Below are 16,128 nucleotides of genomic sequence, written 5' to 3'. Positions count from 1 at the left end.
TGCAATTATAAGGAGGATGAAAATAAAAATAATAATAAAATAAATTATAAAAATGCTTCATCAACTTCAGAAAATAGGTTATTGAATTAAAACACACTTAGGCCTATGGAATACACAAACGGAAATGTCATGGAAAAAAATCATTGATTTATACAAGAAGTGTGAACAATCTTTATTTGTTTTAAGAACTTTAGAGGGAAATATAAAAAAAAATGTTCTTAGGAAGTTGATCCGACGAGTGAAAATACAATAGCATCCATGCTATAATAATTATCTGTGATAAAAAAAAATAATAATGCATGCGATAATGATTGACTGATTGAATTTATTCGATGCTCAACATGCACAAACAATATAAAAGATTTGAGAACAAGGAAAGTAAAAATTAATGAGCATCAGGAGATGACGAGGATGCTGAGCTGAGGATAATGATGGCAAATGATAAAGATGATGTTAATGATGCTAACGATATGATGATGATGACTTTGGTAATATAAAGATGATGTTAACGATGAAAATGATGATAATGGTGAGTAGGAAATAAGGATCATATGACCACACCTCTCCTACAAGATGTCCCATTTGTATAATTCGACATAGCGCCCTCACTACAGTTCACGGAAGCTCAAGATGGCGACGACCGTGTTGTGGTGAAAGGAGTGGTCAGGATTCCGGCTTGGAAATTCATATTATTTTATTCAAAATGCCGCAGTGGGTACAGACTAATACAGATGCAAAGTATGGAGTAGGTAAGTGAATTGTCTAATCATTCTGGACGATCATATCATCACAATCAATCGAATCCACGCCAAACAAGTGTTACCCCTGTCTCTACTCAGTCCTCACTTTGCGGACGATACACCGACAGCAGGGAGACAGTGATACGGAAGTACAGTTATGTTTGGCCAGCCAAGCGGAAATGTCCAGCCAGTGACAGACTTTGTTGTCAAGTTGATCTGAGATCGTTGTACAAAATATTCTAAACAAGAATCCCAAAATTGGGTAATCATTGATATAGGCTTATGTCTTTAAAATTGTGTCACCGAGGACTTCATTTCGCATTTTAATTTTATTCAAGTGTCCGTTTTCAATTTGTCTGTCATCATTGTTAGAAAAAAAAAAAACAAAAAAAAAACAATAAAAAAAAAAAAAAAAAAAAAAACTCTGTTTAAAAGCACTAAGACATGATGGCATGCAATAAAAGTACAAAGATGACTATAGATTAGGTTTAAGGTACTAATCATGGAGGAATTAGTTTGATCTAATCCAGCATTGTTAGGCCCATGGAATTAGTTTTAGCTTATCCTGGACCTTTGTTTGACAACAGTGACCAGGCAAACAACTTTTTAATATTGTTTAGAAAGATCCACACCAAGCATTACTTGATAAAACATTGCACCCCCTGCAGTAACACAAAAACATGAAATACAACACATTTATTTAAAGAGAAATACTTAACATTCTGACTGCTAGGGGTTTGAAAAAAGTAGTATCAATCACCGCCAGACTTTTTAGTAAATTTTAACACTTTTCCGAAGCTTGTTGAGAGTGTGTATGTGATCAGATTGACATGTAGTGAATTCTACAACAACTACAAACATTTTAGCTTTACAATGGTACCAAATACTTTATTCTAATCACAATCTGTGACCTGTAACAGTAAAATGAAAATGACTTACTTTTGGAGATTTAAAAATTTCGCACAATGAACCTGAGTTATTCGCAATTTTGTGAAAGTAAATTAATCAATACCGCTCTACGCTAATGTGAACAAACAAATAGTGAAATACTTACGGTCAAGACTGAATATAGTGTTCAAATTGTTAGTACATGTCGGTAATTACCCCATTTATCGGATTCCGTAAAAAAACCTGAAACAGAGATCTCCGTGTTTGGTGGTCAAGCGTTGCGTTACCGAACACGGAGATCTCTGTGTTTGGCGGGCAGAGTGTTAATTAAAATGTTATAGACTTGATTATTAAATACTGACTTCACTTAAAATACAAACACACCTGGTCGGGATTTATATAAAAAAATATTGGCCAGTACATGAAAGGTTGTCAGTAATTAGTATTACAGGGCCTTGACCTTCCAATCCATTCAGATTATGTGCTGACCATCAACTGCCTTCTTCAGATTAAAAAAAAAAAACACTGAATAAATCTGAATCTAGTAACAAACAGTACTACTAGGCCTATCCATAACAATATCATTGGTCTATACAATTACAAGGACCACAATGGAAATAGGCAATTATTTTGAGCTTTTAATTTTATCCTTACATTTGGTGATTTGTTTTTGTGAATTTGTTTTGTTGAATCGCTGAATAAATTTGAAATGCAATCAAACGTACACTCAGTTTACTTCTTGATAAACTGGATATAATTATTTATATGCCGCATCATTTCCTACTGGTACTTAAATTTAGTCACAATTAACTAACTGTAACAATAACCAAAATTGCAATTTATTATAACGATGTAATTACCCATTGGCACTGACTGGTACAATTCTTGTATACCTAAGGAATGTGTGTTAAGGTATGTAAACAACAAAACTTGTGGGTTAGTAATTCTGTATTCCTCAACAGGTTGTAATTACCTACAGTACTTGTCAGCCTTCAATTATTGTGTTATATCAGTTGTTTGCTTAAACCAGAAACCTGTTGGAATCAAGTATTTTATATTTATTGCCATGTCCCTGTTTTATGATCTAAGTATAATGAATTACTGTACTATTACTAGTGCAGCAGCTGTTATACACATTCGCACATGACGTTGTATAAGATGTTTGAATAAATTGTTATGAAAAGTTTATTATGGTAACCATCTAATTTTTATGTTTGAACTTTGGTCTGAGTAATAAATCAATCATGCATAGACAATCTGCTTGTTAGAAAATCAATAATTAATATTATTTTAAGAAAGATTGCAGGTGTAAAATTTTATTATTGCTTATCAAAGATGGAACCTGTGATTGCTGGATTGCATCACATCCAGATTGTAAAATAATATTTATTCAATTCATTATACTATCTAATTAATAAAGTAAAGTCTACTTCGTTAATACACTGTACTTACTGGATAAAATAACTAATCTCCTACAGTATTCTCTCCCAAAAGAAAACACTCCTTGAAAATAAAATAAATTTAGTTTAGTTAATTCATAAGAAAGTGTATTTAATATAGTTTACCTCCATGGTTTAATAAGGTTTAATATGCCATGACAGTTTAGTTGTATAGTTAATTTAGTTACTGTAGTTTAATGTAGTTTAGATAATTTAGTAAATTTTGTATATTTTACTGATTTAGTTTACTTAGTCATTTATCTCCACTAATGCTAGCTCTAGACAGTTACTGTACTGTAAGAAAAACCAAAATAAAGATTGATAAGTAATCTATATAAAATATATGACATACCTGGTTACTGTACAGTATGACACTTTGATAAATTGATTAGACTTATGCCTACACCCTATTGGGTGAATAATTATTTAAGGTAATTTATTCTGATCCAATGTAAAATTGTAGCAGTTCAGTTTTATTCTGCAAGTATGAGTTGTTTTTGATAAACCTTTTTGAATGAAATTAATTAAATTAATAAGTGAATGAATAATAAATAAATAAATGAATGAATAAAGTCAAAGTTGTTTTCGAAGTGACACATATCTCTCTGTTTTATCCGCTGATAACTAGCACTCGTAAGTTTGCAAGTAAATGCCATGTAATAGCATTGTTGTATCGTCATGGTGTTCGGATGTATTTTACAACCATCTCGATTTTAAACGGCAGTCTTACGTGTCAAGAATTGAGGCTGACGTTGAAGAGTAATGGCTTTAATTTACAGTAGCAGTTACAGCAGAAATGTGAAATTTAATGTTGTGGCATTCATATTGGTTACTAGTTCAGTGGCCATGCCAAGATTGTGGATAAGATGTTTTTTTTTGATAATTAAAGTTAATTGGTAACATATATATAACGGTAATTAATACTGTAATGATAACTAAAATGGTCCCGATGTTGATAGTGTTATTTATTTTACAGAAGTCCATAACAACCGATCTTCAATTGATGCATTTTATTATTACATTCTTTTGTAAATTAATTGTTTATAATTTCATCAAATAGTAACTGACAATAAAACAGATTCATAAATAATATTATTACTTAGCCTCGTCATTAATTTAAAAAAGGGTTACATGTTGAAAGCATTTCTTCTAATGTAATTCCATACATCTCATTTTCATAATTTTGTATATTGTTATACAAAAAAAAATGGAAATGGAAGTGTTATTTATGCCAATGAGGTAACGGTTTTTATGTAAAAAGATTGGCCTGCTATTTCAATTTGTTTTTGTTTACTTGGATGAATTGAGTTTTAAACCATTGTATACACCACCTACCCTGTACTGTATGACAACAAAGCTCCCAAATTTGTTATTTTGGAACTATTTTTTGTGGTGGTGATTGATTACCATATGATCAACTGTAAGTAGATACTTTGAAATAGAAACAAGTTCTCGTAATCTTGAAAGCTCCGATGAGGGCAGTATAATAGAGGCAGTAGAGTACTGTATATTGGCCCTAAGCGGCCACCCATACAAAAAAGATCTGTTAACCAATCAGCCGAGTGTTTCTGAAGTTCCTAAAAAGTGCCTCATATTCAGCTTTTCAAAAACCCCCAAAAATCTTTTTAAATTGGCTTAAATTATTAGTACTCTTCTATTACATACAATAAAGCCCCTTTCACTCGGAGCTGCAATACCGCAATATTGCGGTAAGTACGCTGACATGGGTTTCTGTCTGAAAGGGTCGGTACACCAATATGTCAGCTTAATTAAGCCACCTTTCACCCGAGTAATATTTCCGCAATATTGCGGTAACGTTTACGGGCTAGCTCTGTCTGAAAGGGTGTACGCGATATTGCGGCAATCAAGTTGGCGTGTGCATATATGAGGCATGTTGCGGCGAAATGGTTAAGTTGTCGCACAGGCCAGTATTGAGTAAATGAGCTTTAAAATATGCGAGCTCAAAAAATCACCTAAAAATCCAAATTTGTTTTTTATTATAGATCAAAAGTTTAATATTTTTTTAATCATGTACCAAAGTTTTAGTTCTTTAACTGGTCAACAAATTGTTTATTTAATGTTATTTTGATAGTTCATTCTATTAAACAATGTATGCACAAATAACTTTGAAAGGCAATTACTCAAAATCATGTTTATCTTGACTCTAAGAGTACTGTACTTTCACTTTCCAATAACTTAGGCTTGAAATGGCCAATTTCAATTAATGACCCCTCATTTTAAAGATCACATACTTAGGTATCTGAAAATACCAATAACTTGAATTTCAATTTTTGCTACAACTTAGCTATTTTGCCACAACATGCCTCATATGCATAAACAAACAAGGTTAAAGTTGAAAACAATTGCGCCAAACAAAAACCGCCAATATTACGCCATTTTATATGACCCTTTCAGACAGAAAGGCATAAGATTACCCAATATTGCGGTAACACAGGCGCTATGTGAAAGGGCATATAGTAGACCGGTTATTATACCAGCATGCTTACCGCAATATTGCTGCAACGTCTATCTGAAAGGGGCTTTCGTGACTCAATATTTGAATGTTTAAATGTTGTATTGTAATGTTTTGTTTACTTTGTGTTTCAGTTGTTATCTTCAAATAATACTTAAATGTACAAAGTACAGCACAATTCGTTACCCTGTCCTCTGTGTTAATAGGTTAATTCACAAGTTGATCCTGAACATTAATTTCACTGTAGGTTAAACTAGATAATGTATGTTTGTTATTCTATGCAGGTCCATTGTTCACATACTGGGAGAGGTGTCTAAATATATTAATAATATTTTGAATATAAGTTTGTTATATTTAGATCACTCTGCCACAAAATATTTTAGTTAATGATTCCTGAAATAAAATTTGATTTTAATGCAGTAATTGATAAAACATTATGATTAATAATTCAATTTAAGTTTATTTTAATTTTTAAAAATTTGTTCATGATCATTCCAATTTTTTTTCACCAACAATTTTTCCTATAACCTAAGGCAGTAAAAAAGAAGGAAATTATAGTAGGCCCTTAAACATGAATCTAAACTGTATCTATCCCGGCCCTCAATACTTTTGTTTGAATCCATTTACTTTTGTTTGGATGAATATATATGAGGTTATATATATATATATATATATATATATATATATTTTGTTGCTACAAACCATTGCCTTGTACAGTGAACCAAAATTGTTATATTGTATTTAGTGAAGTCCACCATGTTTGTTGTTGCATACTGCACATGATGAACAACTGGTATTGTGTACTATACAGTGTTTGTCTTGTCTTAAATCATGTGTAAGAAGTGGTATGTGTATTTGTATAAGATTCCAAATACAAGGGCAAATACTATTGCTTAGTAATCATTACTATGTACGTTTTCATTGGCTATCCATTCTAGAATTTACCAGCTAATTGCTGCGAAGCAGCCAATTCATATTCTTGACAGCAATTTGAACTCTGAAAGGTCATTGTTTGTCAAAAAACGAGGGCCTACAGTAAGACGACTGAAAAGTGGAGTTTCCTTCTTTCGTTTTGCCGGGTAAAATCAATTGCTTTAGGCGACGTTTGTAGACTAACCTCGTACCAACGTCCGCATGTCGCGACGCTGGAGTATTACTATTCAGCATTTTTACTATATTTCTAGGTTTCCTATTTCTACGTTTAATCGGCCCATGTCTCAGTCACAATATTTTGAGGCCAATATTATTTACGAACCCAGTAAAACTTATTTACTAGCCTATTTTAGCGTGCTAATTATTACATTTAGGCGACGCTTGTAGACTGGCATACACGGTACCAACGCTGTTCTAATATAGACAATGGGTCGTGTCTCATATTATTTGTTATATTTTTATTATTCATTATTTTCACTTGACTCGCATAAATAGTTTTGTTCGAAGAACATTGATATGCAGTTGTACTTCGCAGCACTTCACTTGCAATTTGCAATTTCTAGTATAAACCTATTGTTTACAATACAGAGATAAGTTTACACAGAGGTACAGTAAGCTGTGTTAGCTTGTGCATGGAGGTATGGTTTTGATGATAAATTTTGACAGTGCTTTCAACTTTTAGATAAGCTAAATTGAAAAATTGAAATTTCCTTCCTTATTCCCACCTTGGCTCAGTTCCAGAATTTCCATTCCTCCTTTCCCCATTCCCATCTTTTCGCATTCCTATTGCAACCTTCCTCCATTCCATTTCTTCTTTAAAAAACCTTTGAGATGAATTAAGCACTGTAGGCCTACTAGATACTACCTACTTTAAGTGTGGCTCTCCCAAATGAAAATCAAATAACTCTCGGACTTATGCTAATTTTGTGTAATAACCTGTCCTGCCCGTAGCAAGTTTGTGCTAAATTTATTGTAATTTGAGTATGTGCGTTAGCTGCTAGAGTAAGTTCGCTGATCGGAAAATTAAATGCTTTTGTTTTGTTCATCCAAGTTGATTGATTCTCGGGTCATCATGCACAATAAACGTGTGTGAGGTAAATGATAAGTAGGGAAAAGTGAGATGAAATTATGAATTTGTAGATCTAGAGAAAAATAATCATGAGGTTCTTAGTACTTTTTGCCAAATTTTAAATAATTAACATTTTTAGTCAATTACTATACTTTTTTATGCTGCCTTATTTGTATTTTTTTCACAAGCCAACACTCTTAGGAAATCCTGAAGTAATACAAACATCCTTGTGAGCAATAATTGGGCCTATCCATGCATTCCCGGGCCTGGCCAAAGGGCTAAAAATTTGTGTGTATGTGTTAATATGTGTAGGTGGTGCCAATCTTTGTGAATAACAAGTGCCTGGAAGAGAAACGTGATTTTATTTCTATTTGGCCTATTATTTGTTTTAGTATGATTCACAACTTCGTATTGATTTTTTTTCACTTGAGTACTGTGAGATAAAACAAATCAAAAGGATAATGAAAAATCATTAATTCCTTTTGGATAATCGATAGAGAATCAACAAAGATTAACCCAAAAACTGATGTGCATATTTGCTAACTTAATCAAATGTAAGATGATGATCAATAGTAATTCAAATGGATTACATGACTTCTCCAATAAATTGTGAATTTACATAATCAAATATTTAATTGTCATATTCATGAGATAAAATAAGGTGTACATAAATTTGTCATATCCAAATAATATATGAAATATTTGAGCTTCGTACAAATGTAATGAAGTGTGAGAAATATTAACTATTAGTCAAATTATACTATGTACAGGATCAATTCAATCTTGAATAAATTCAGTGTACTAAATATTACCATAGAATTGGACATTGTTGCATAAAATTATTTTATTCATAAACTACCATCCTTTATCCAACATTCTACATAGGCGTACGTTAAAAATGTCCCAGAAAAAATGGCCCTGGATAAAATTGCGCCGGGAAATATGGCCCCGGTAAAAATGGCCCCAAATGACAGGTAGGTAAAAGTGGTTCCCAATGATATTTTGCAACAATCAAATAGTTGGAAGATTTTTTAACTGGATTTTATCATTGGGACCATTTTACCTACCTGTGATTTGGGGCCTTTTTTTCCAGGGCCATTTTTTTCCAGGGCCATTTTTTTCCAGGGCCATTTTAGATCTAGATTTATTCTAAGATCTGGTAGAACATTTACATGTAGACATATACTCTATGACAGTGATGTGCACTTAATTTTGTATTTACAGTAATGATTATTGAATAAATATTAAAAATAATATCTTACCTATATATACAATAGTTTAAATTTCTGCAAGTATTTTTATATTAATTCAATTTTCAATATGATGCATTTTTAGTGATTTTGGAGGTATATTACAATTATTTAGCAGACTTGAAACAGGCTTTAAGCTGCCCAAAAATTATATTTAGCAATTTAGTTATTCAATTTGGTATGAAAATAATTAGCCAAATAGAAATTGGATTAGCCAAAACAAAATATAAGCAATAATAATTTCAATTCCAGTAGCTTCTTGGCAAATTTTGAATGAAAATATTTAGCACAATTCAGCTTTTATTTCTAAATAGGATTTGGCTAATGACAGCTTAAATACTGTTGAATTATCACCCTTGGCGTTTCGGCTTAATGAGTCTTAATGGTCTACAATATGTACAGTAGCAACATGTCTATTTTTTTTTTTTTTTTTTAAATTAAGCCTAAAAATGTTAACGGTCTGGTCCATAAATGCTGTTTAAAGCAGTAAAATATAGAATTCCATTCAACTCTGCTATGCCTCATTGATAGTAACATTCCACCTTTCTACTCATGAAAATATTTTATTTCATGCAATCATCATATAGCCAGTGCCTATTTGTATACTAATTGTACAAAACATAATTTACGGATTCATAATCTTATTGCAGTTTCATAAACTGAAATTATTTACAGTGGTTTACGTAAAGTTACATTGTTAACAACTCTGTAGGGGATTAGTTACAGTTTCTATTCACTTGTGTAGTGATTGTAATTTTATACAGTTATTTGTAGTTCTTTTTATACCTTGTTTCGCAAACTTATATTTTTGAAGATCGTCAAAGGAGGGTGGAAAAAGAAATAGAAAATAAATTTTGTTTTCTCATTTAGACACCCAAGATGAGGGAGAACATAAAAATAAAAATTGTTATTGGTGAATGTATTCTAGTTACAGTAATGGAATTGTTAATGCTTTATAGTTATATATGGTAATTAAGAAGAAATATACATACTGTATCTTATGTTTTTTGGCGTGCAGCCGGTTCGCCAAACACCTACACTAATAGTAAATTAAAGGAAATGAAAAGAAGGTTAAATCTCTGGATGTTTATATTGCTACTTCAGTGGCATTGGTAAATAGTTACCAAAAATGACAGTATTTACTTGTGTTCGTTGGGTAAGATACTTTATCCTTGTCCACGGGATGCTACAGTAAGTACTGGGGCAAGATACAGGATTTGGCGGTATGGAGTTTGTGAGACACACCACCTCAGTCCCACCATGGTTGGGGCTGAGGGCAGAAAATTGTGAGAATAATAGACCTCTCAGGCGCCGATCCAGAGTTACCCTGACTATCGCACAGATGGGGTCCCAGAGTGGGCGGGGCTATGAGAAGAGAACGTAACGTTTGCTTGTTCCGTTTGCTGGAAGACAAATTTTAGACGTGGAGTCTTGGGGTCCTCTAGAAATTTTTTGTTTTCTAGATGCTTAGAAAGAATGCACTTTCCACGTCTATTAATGAATGAATATACTCTGAATTCATAGTTTTTTCCCCACTTTACTGGACAATTAATAATTATGAAGATGATGATGATGATGAGGCGGCATCATAGCTGGGTGATGACTAGCTGCTGTGCAAGATTAATTACAACACTAACAGGCCATGATGTGAAGTGTCAACCGAGGCCCATACTCTAGCCCGAGTTCATCCCTACATTTTCAATGCACACAATCGGACAACAGTAACTGTCTACACTTTATATGATCAGTACATTTTTTATTGTGATGAAAATATCATATAGGTATCCATAATTTACCTTATATGCATACATGGAAGTAGAAAGTTGAACCTATAATGTTGATATATGTTTCATGTTGTTAGTTTAATGGTCTTTAATGTACATTTTAGTATGACCACAACAAAGGAAGAACACTTTTGACATATTCAAAGTTCAGACCCATATAAATTTATATTTCCTTCCTTTCTAAATCATAAAGAAGTCCACTCTTCAAATGTTTAGCATAGATGGGTACAGAGAATTTATTGACTGTCTCATTATCTAAATTTTGGTAAATTACGTTTTATGCATTCACCGACGTGGGTATTTTATTTTATGTTCTTCGTTGAGTAGTCTTCTTTAATAAGAGTCTAATATGACCACAACGTATAAAAGGAAGTCCATTCTTTAAATGAGAATTTTGATTGTTTATAATATCATTATACTACACATGTTAGACCCATTTTCCAAAAAATTACATTTTCACTGCATGCGCCGATGTGGCAGTCATGTATTAAAAAACTGGTGGTAAATATTCAAAAATTTGTATCTCATTCACCGTTCCCCAGTTTTTCATCAAACATCTTTTTTCTCTCTTAGAAAAATCAGTTCTACAACATATTAAACATTTTTTTTCCTCCGGAGCCTGAGGTTAACCTAATAATCTTTGTTGGGTAAACCGGCTTTGCTACAGTGATTTGGTTCACTCTGGTTGTTCCTGGTTTCCCCAAATTTCAGCTTTTTTTTGTTGTTGTTGTAAATGACCAAATAAATAATGAAATGAAATGAAATAATAATGGTCCAAAATTCATTCTATGACCACAACTTTTAAGTTATCTTCTTAAAGGAAAAATAATAATGCAATTCTTTCAAAAATTGTATTCTGACCATAACCAAACTTGGTATTATTGTACCTCCACCAGCTAATTAAATATGAATAATAATAATTTCATATTTCTAAAAATTGTAGAGTATATGGTAACTTCCCCTTGATTACATCCACAGGGTGCCCCTAAGCCAAAACCTTTAAAAATGGATAAATTGCAATTTTTCGAATCATATCATACTGAGTAGTTTACTGGTTTAAATGTAAAAATTTAAGATTTTACTTTTAAATCACAAAAAATCACAAATTTATATTCAGTATATTCTTGAATATCCTGGAAATTGGGTGCGTACACATCCTTCACAACATCCCACCTACAGGATATATATATATATATACAGTTGACTTGCCAATTAATACGCTTATTAACTAGATACAGTAAACTTCTCAGTATTTTCCTTCAATTCATTTTCTACTTAATTCACATACCATTTATGTCGTTGCTCTTCTCCCGATCCCATATTCATTTTCAGTTTGTCAGTGCTCGGTGGTCATTTTTGACTTTCTTTTTAGATGTATCAAAGTGTGTTCGTAGGTTTTAAGCTCTAGGTCTACAATTAGGCTACCCACTCCATTAAAGACCTGTTTTTAAAAATTTTTTTATCAACAATACAATACAATAATTATTTTTTAAAATACAATTTATGGGTGCGTTCACACCGTCTGCACCCCCTGCATCTGCCCCAGAAGTACACAATTCTTAACCGTGTAGGACAGACTACCATTGATCATGGCAAATTTACTTCCATGCAAGCTGATCACATGCCAGTGATATATTTTTTATAATGATAATCTTCCATTTATACTGGCCAATTCAATTCACTATACTATAGCATGCCAGTGATATATTTTTTAAGCCTTGGCTCATGTGCCTACATATAAGATTATTAAAGATATTTCTTGACACTCGATGTCTCGTTATTCACTGTAGGAATTATTGTAGTGTTATTATCGTTCTGTTATATTGTTATAAGAGCAGCCTAGCTCAGTTGGCTAAACTAGCGGTAGCGACTGTGTGTGTGCTAAACCGCAGAGATCCTTACTTGTCTTCGGTTTCTTGTTCAATTCCATTGATGCTAAAGGAAAGTAGGTTCCTAGCTGAGACGAGAGAGTTTGGTGAAAATTGCTGGTGACAGTTTGATTCAAGATTTAATTTTGTCATGGAATATGCCGGAATAATGCTTGATGTTTCCAAGTTACGGTGGAGTGCATTCAATGAGAATTTTACAAACAGCAATGTTTGAATTCAATGGAATAGGTAGCCAATCTTAAATTCCTAAATCCCATTCTTGTAAACTGTGAATCATTCAACAATACTTTAATGTTGTTGCCTACTAGAATATTGGTTAGATACATAGTGTTTAAATTAAAACTGGAACTTGATATTAACTTTGAATGTTCCACTAACATTAATAAATTCTTATTGGATGAATGAAAACATTCACAAATTAGAATACTGATTGTTAATGGTGATAGTGAAATACAGAAGATTCAACCATGTCACCTGACTATGTCACATGACATATTTTACAGCCACTGACTCATGTTCCTTGGAGGCTTTTTAGTTGAAATCACAAAGAACATATTTATGATCAGGTCATATAACAGAAGTTCCACTTTAACTTTCATGTTTGTCATTTTCTTACCAAGATACTTCAACTAAAAACCCCTTTTCATCAGTTGTACAACAAATTCTATTTTCTTTTTTAAGCAAGAACTTATGCATTTAAGATGATGCTTTCTACTTGAATGGGATCACTTGTATGTAATATTAAGAGTTACCCCTTCCTAACACACTGTAATACGACATTCTTTTTGTAATATAAAAATAACCCCTCTCTGATACAGTAATAAGACCATTTGTTCATAATATTAAAATACCCTGTCCTCATTTGCATACTGTAATAGTACTGTCATCCATATTATACTTGGTTTTTGCTAACCTTGCATTGTTTGCCAGAATATTTCACAACCTACTCTCTGATTTTTGTTTGGCACTACATTAAATTTGTTGTTTGTTTTCTTACGGTTATAAATAAGACAATCACAACCCTACTTTTTAGTTTGCGTGATCTGTACTGATGTGGAATGATCACTATACTATTTAGAACAATGACTACATGTGCACTGATGTGCAACAATGAATTATAACATTTCAAGAAAATGTTATTAGAAAAAGAAGGGTTTAATATATCAGTTAACATTTTCAAATTACAGCACAGGTTTTTCTCCCTATATGATCTTTTTATAAGAATTATGATATAATGTTGATGAGAATTGAGTTAAGATTCTGACTATAAATGGAGAATTGCAATGGTAGTGGTAAAATATAACATTCGATGAGAAAATCACTTCTGTCCATAAGTAGTTCGACTTGAGTGTTATTTTTCTCCATGTTAGCTCCAGTGCAGTTGATAACAACAAGCAATTACTACAGTCTTGTATTCATGCATACAGTATTATACCTGGTTGATAATGGGTACATAACAATAGAAAATTCAACATCATCAGTGAAATGGACTGATGTGGCTAATTATCTGACACAATTACGCTTGGGTAGATGATAACAAACCACGACACGGCCTGCCTAGGTTAGCTCACACCATTGTACGAAACAGAGCTGGTATAATCATTAGTATATAAATACTGCTTAGATAATTTTACACAATTGCATTTGCCACTATCAGTGGGTGTTCATTTTACACTTTTTTTACACATAACTTGCTTAGATAATAATTGGATATGTTTCCCTATTCATAATTTGCCTACACATAACTCTTGTGTATTGTAATATAGATGGTGATCTCGTACTAAGTGTTATGCATAAATTCGTCCCCAGGCGATAATCACTCATTTTGGTGGATGGAACAAGTTACCTCAGGGTGATATGGTTTAAAATCTTTGTAACACATCTTATTGTAATTGCTGCAAGCTAATTCCTCAGCTTGGACAATTACAATAGTGCGGGGAAAAAAAATGCTGTTGCCCATTAAGGCTGGGCCCCTATCTTTAGCTAGTGAGAGCTTGTATCTGTTATGTTAATGAGAAGTGTGTACATTTAATTTGTTAATGTCTCTTACTTAGCATTTTAATTGAGCTTCAGTCAATATAAGAGGTTGTGAGGGATTTACAACTAAGCCTAATCCTTCCTAAACCCTTGTAAATATCATGGCATATTTAAGCTTGTTCTCTTGGGCTACTAACACAACATGTGTTATGTTGTATTGTTATTTATTACATAACAGAAATCCTAACCCTACAGCACCTAATTTTTGTATTCAGGTTATGTTCTCTTGGGGGGGTACCAACTTCCACCAACTTGTGAGAGATTTATGACAGTAATCCTAACCCTACCTATTCCTTGTTAATCGTTGTATATTCATTGTTTTTTTTTAATTTATATAATTCAACAGTTGTATATAACTTCGAAGCTGATAAAGATGAAAGTAAGTGCCAACTGTCCCTTGATGTCGGTGACATTGTTTACATCATTGAAGAATGTGAAGGTAAGTTTAACTATTGTTGGCTTTGTAAGAAAAAAAACTGTTTAGCGTGCCCTTTCAACTGTCCAATTCTGGCCGACTTTTCTCTTAAGCTTAAAAAAGCTGATTAAAGTAGAATATTTACCATAAAAACTTGAGTTTTTAGAAAATATATGAATTTTTTTAATTTTGGAGAATTCACAGTGTGGGGATTATTTATTAAAGCCTCTTGATCTAAGGACACCTTTATTGTCTATTTGTTATAATATGAGCCGCTGTAGAAGTGTACTGGCTAGTGTTAATAATAACTTAACTATAGTACTGTATAGTGCTGCTTTTGCTTTGCCTCCTGTGTTTGTTCTGAATTCCTAACAAACCATATTTATGTAAGTACATGTTTACCAAACAAAATATTGATAACTACACAATGAAGAATTTGTATAGAATAAAAATGAAACCTAACTGTGTGAAAAGTCTGAGTTTGCGGTTTTAGCATTATTTGTTCCTTTTACCTTATGTCAATCAAAGTTTATCACCTGGTAGGGAACACTCAGACTTCGCTTTGATGTCAAGTACCCCATATGTCTGGTCCTATGTTCTACATTTCAAGGTACAACATGGCTTGATATGAAGGCGATACTGATCAGAGAGTGTGATTGTGAGGTTTGTGATCATGTAATTAAAAAAAAAAGTGTCCTCAGTGAAGCAAGTTTCAAGTAAATCTAGCAGATTGGCCTTGGGCATAATTTTGATGGAAATAAGCATTATAAATCCAGTAACGTATAATGGGTATACTATACAAATTGGGGTTCCACTTGCTTTGGCAAACATAATAAAAAATTATATAATTATGCTGGTCCTCTGGTCATGTATAGCCCACCTTGGGTACTAGCCCACTGTTAACTTTTGAATAATTTTCATCTGGATATACAGTAAGCCCATCCCCAGCCCTAATATTAGATATTTGGAACCAGGTATGAAATATATTACATTGAAATTCACAGCTAGGCCTAGATCCACCCTACCTAGGCCTTCATGGTGTAGGCCTTCATTATGCTGTTTAGGCAAGACTTTTTTTATACCTCGTTTCGCAAACTTATTTTTTTTTTAATCTTCAGAAGAGGGCGGGAAAAAAAGTGAAAGTAAAATTTTGTTTTCTTATTTAGCAAATGCTTTTACCAAAAACCTCCATACGGAGGCGAAAATAAAAA

General features: G+C 32.7%; 1 protein-coding gene across 1 annotated transcript in view; it reads left to right on the top strand.

Annotated features, from left to right (window-relative positions):
- The first annotated feature begins 618 nt into the window (after nucleotides 1-618).
- The window catches only part of LOC117102251 (dedicator of cytokinesis protein 1-like), a 56,920-nt gene continuing 41,410 nt past the window's right edge, over nucleotides 619-16,128 (top strand). The window contains exons 1-2 of the mRNA XM_033242473.1: nucleotides 619-749; nucleotides 14,849-14,941. Of these exons, the coding sequence (XP_033098364.1) occupies nucleotides 704-749; nucleotides 14,849-14,941 (139 nt within the window). The 5' untranslated portion in view covers nucleotides 619-703. The remainder of the gene's footprint in view (nucleotides 750-14,848; nucleotides 14,942-16,128) is intronic.

Source organism: Anneissia japonica, unplaced genomic scaffold, assembly GCF_011630105.1.
Source record: "Anneissia japonica isolate Jap-2015-1 unplaced genomic scaffold, ASM1163010v1 scaffold165_len1371125_cov188, whole genome shotgun sequence".
In the NCBI taxonomy this organism is placed as follows: Eukaryota; Metazoa; Echinodermata; class Crinoidea; order Comatulida; family Comatulidae; genus Anneissia; species Anneissia japonica.
The sequence above is the reverse complement of the archived record's forward strand: the minus strand, read 5'-3'. Positions and strand labels throughout refer to the sequence as shown.